Source organism: Apium graveolens, chromosome 7 (assembly GCF_009905375.1).
Source record: "Apium graveolens cultivar Ventura chromosome 7, ASM990537v1, whole genome shotgun sequence".
Taxonomy (NCBI): Eukaryota; Viridiplantae; Streptophyta; class Magnoliopsida; order Apiales; family Apiaceae; genus Apium; species Apium graveolens.
The window spans coordinates 89476853-89477834 of record NC_133653.1 but is presented as its reverse complement, the minus strand read 5'-3'; the positions used below and the strand labels follow the sequence as shown (position 1 = coordinate 89477834).

At 40.0% G+C, this 982-nt stretch overlaps 1 protein-coding gene across 1 annotated transcript; it reads left to right on the top strand.

Annotated features, from left to right (window-relative positions):
* Positions 1–290: 290 nt before the first annotated feature.
* On the top strand, positions 291–782 carry LOC141670728 (histone H4). Its single transcript, XM_074476712.1, has one exon. It carries the CDS (start codon positions 346–348, stop codon positions 655–657), a length of 312 nt encoding a protein of 103 aa, XP_074332813.1. The 5' UTR covers positions 291–345; the 3' UTR covers positions 658–782.
* Positions 783–982: the final 200 nt, after the last annotated feature.

The following is a 982-nucleotide window of genomic DNA, read 5'->3' as shown; positions in this document are numbered from 1 at the left end:
GATTAACCGAACCGGATGCACATCCCTAACTGCTGGCACGACTAACCTCACCAATGTATTTTCCCAATGGAAATCTGAAATCTAAATGTCAAAAGTCCCGCTAATTATATTTTCATATTCAATCCGTGTGCCCTCTAATCGGCCAATCAGATCCACCTATATCGTATTACACGGATCACAAAGATCAACAGTCCGATGAAGCCTCTTATCCAACGATCATAAACACACCCCGCTCGAACCTGTTTGAAAACCCCCAAATCTCAATCTATATAAACCAAACCCCACACTTGTCAAAACCAAACAATTCAAATCTCAATCAGTTCAAATCAAATTCATTTTAAAAAGATGTCTGGGCGTGGTAAGGGTGGCAAGGGATTGGGCAAAGGCGGAGCCAAGAGGCACCGCAAGGTCCTTCGAGACAACATCCAGGGCATTACCAAGCCTGCTATTCGTAGACTTGCTAGAAGAGGTGGAGTCAAGAGGATTTCAGGTCTCATTTACGAAGAGACTCGTGGTGTGCTTAAGATATTCTTGGAGAATGTTATTCGTGATGCGGTTACTTATACTGAGCATGCTAGGAGGAAGACTGTGACCGCTATGGATGTTGTTTATGCACTTAAGAGGCAGGGTAGGACTCTTTATGGCTTTGGTGGATAGTTCTCATGTTAGGTTATGTTGTAACTGTTAGTAGTGGTTTGTAGATCTTAATGCTTTTCGTTAATGTTTTATGCTGTTATCAATTAAGATCATTCTATTTATATGAATCATGATTTTTCATGTTATCGAGTTTTAAATGTTTTGTAATTTGTGGTTTGGTACAATGTGTAAACCCGGGGGGACTATTTACATGAATCTGTGTGACTGTGTGCTAGATGGATCTATATATTCAGTAATTAATAAAGAACATTATATATTCAGCTCATAGAACTTCAAAGCACCCCTGTAAATCCAGCATCAATCATCTTCTCATACTTGGCCTTGC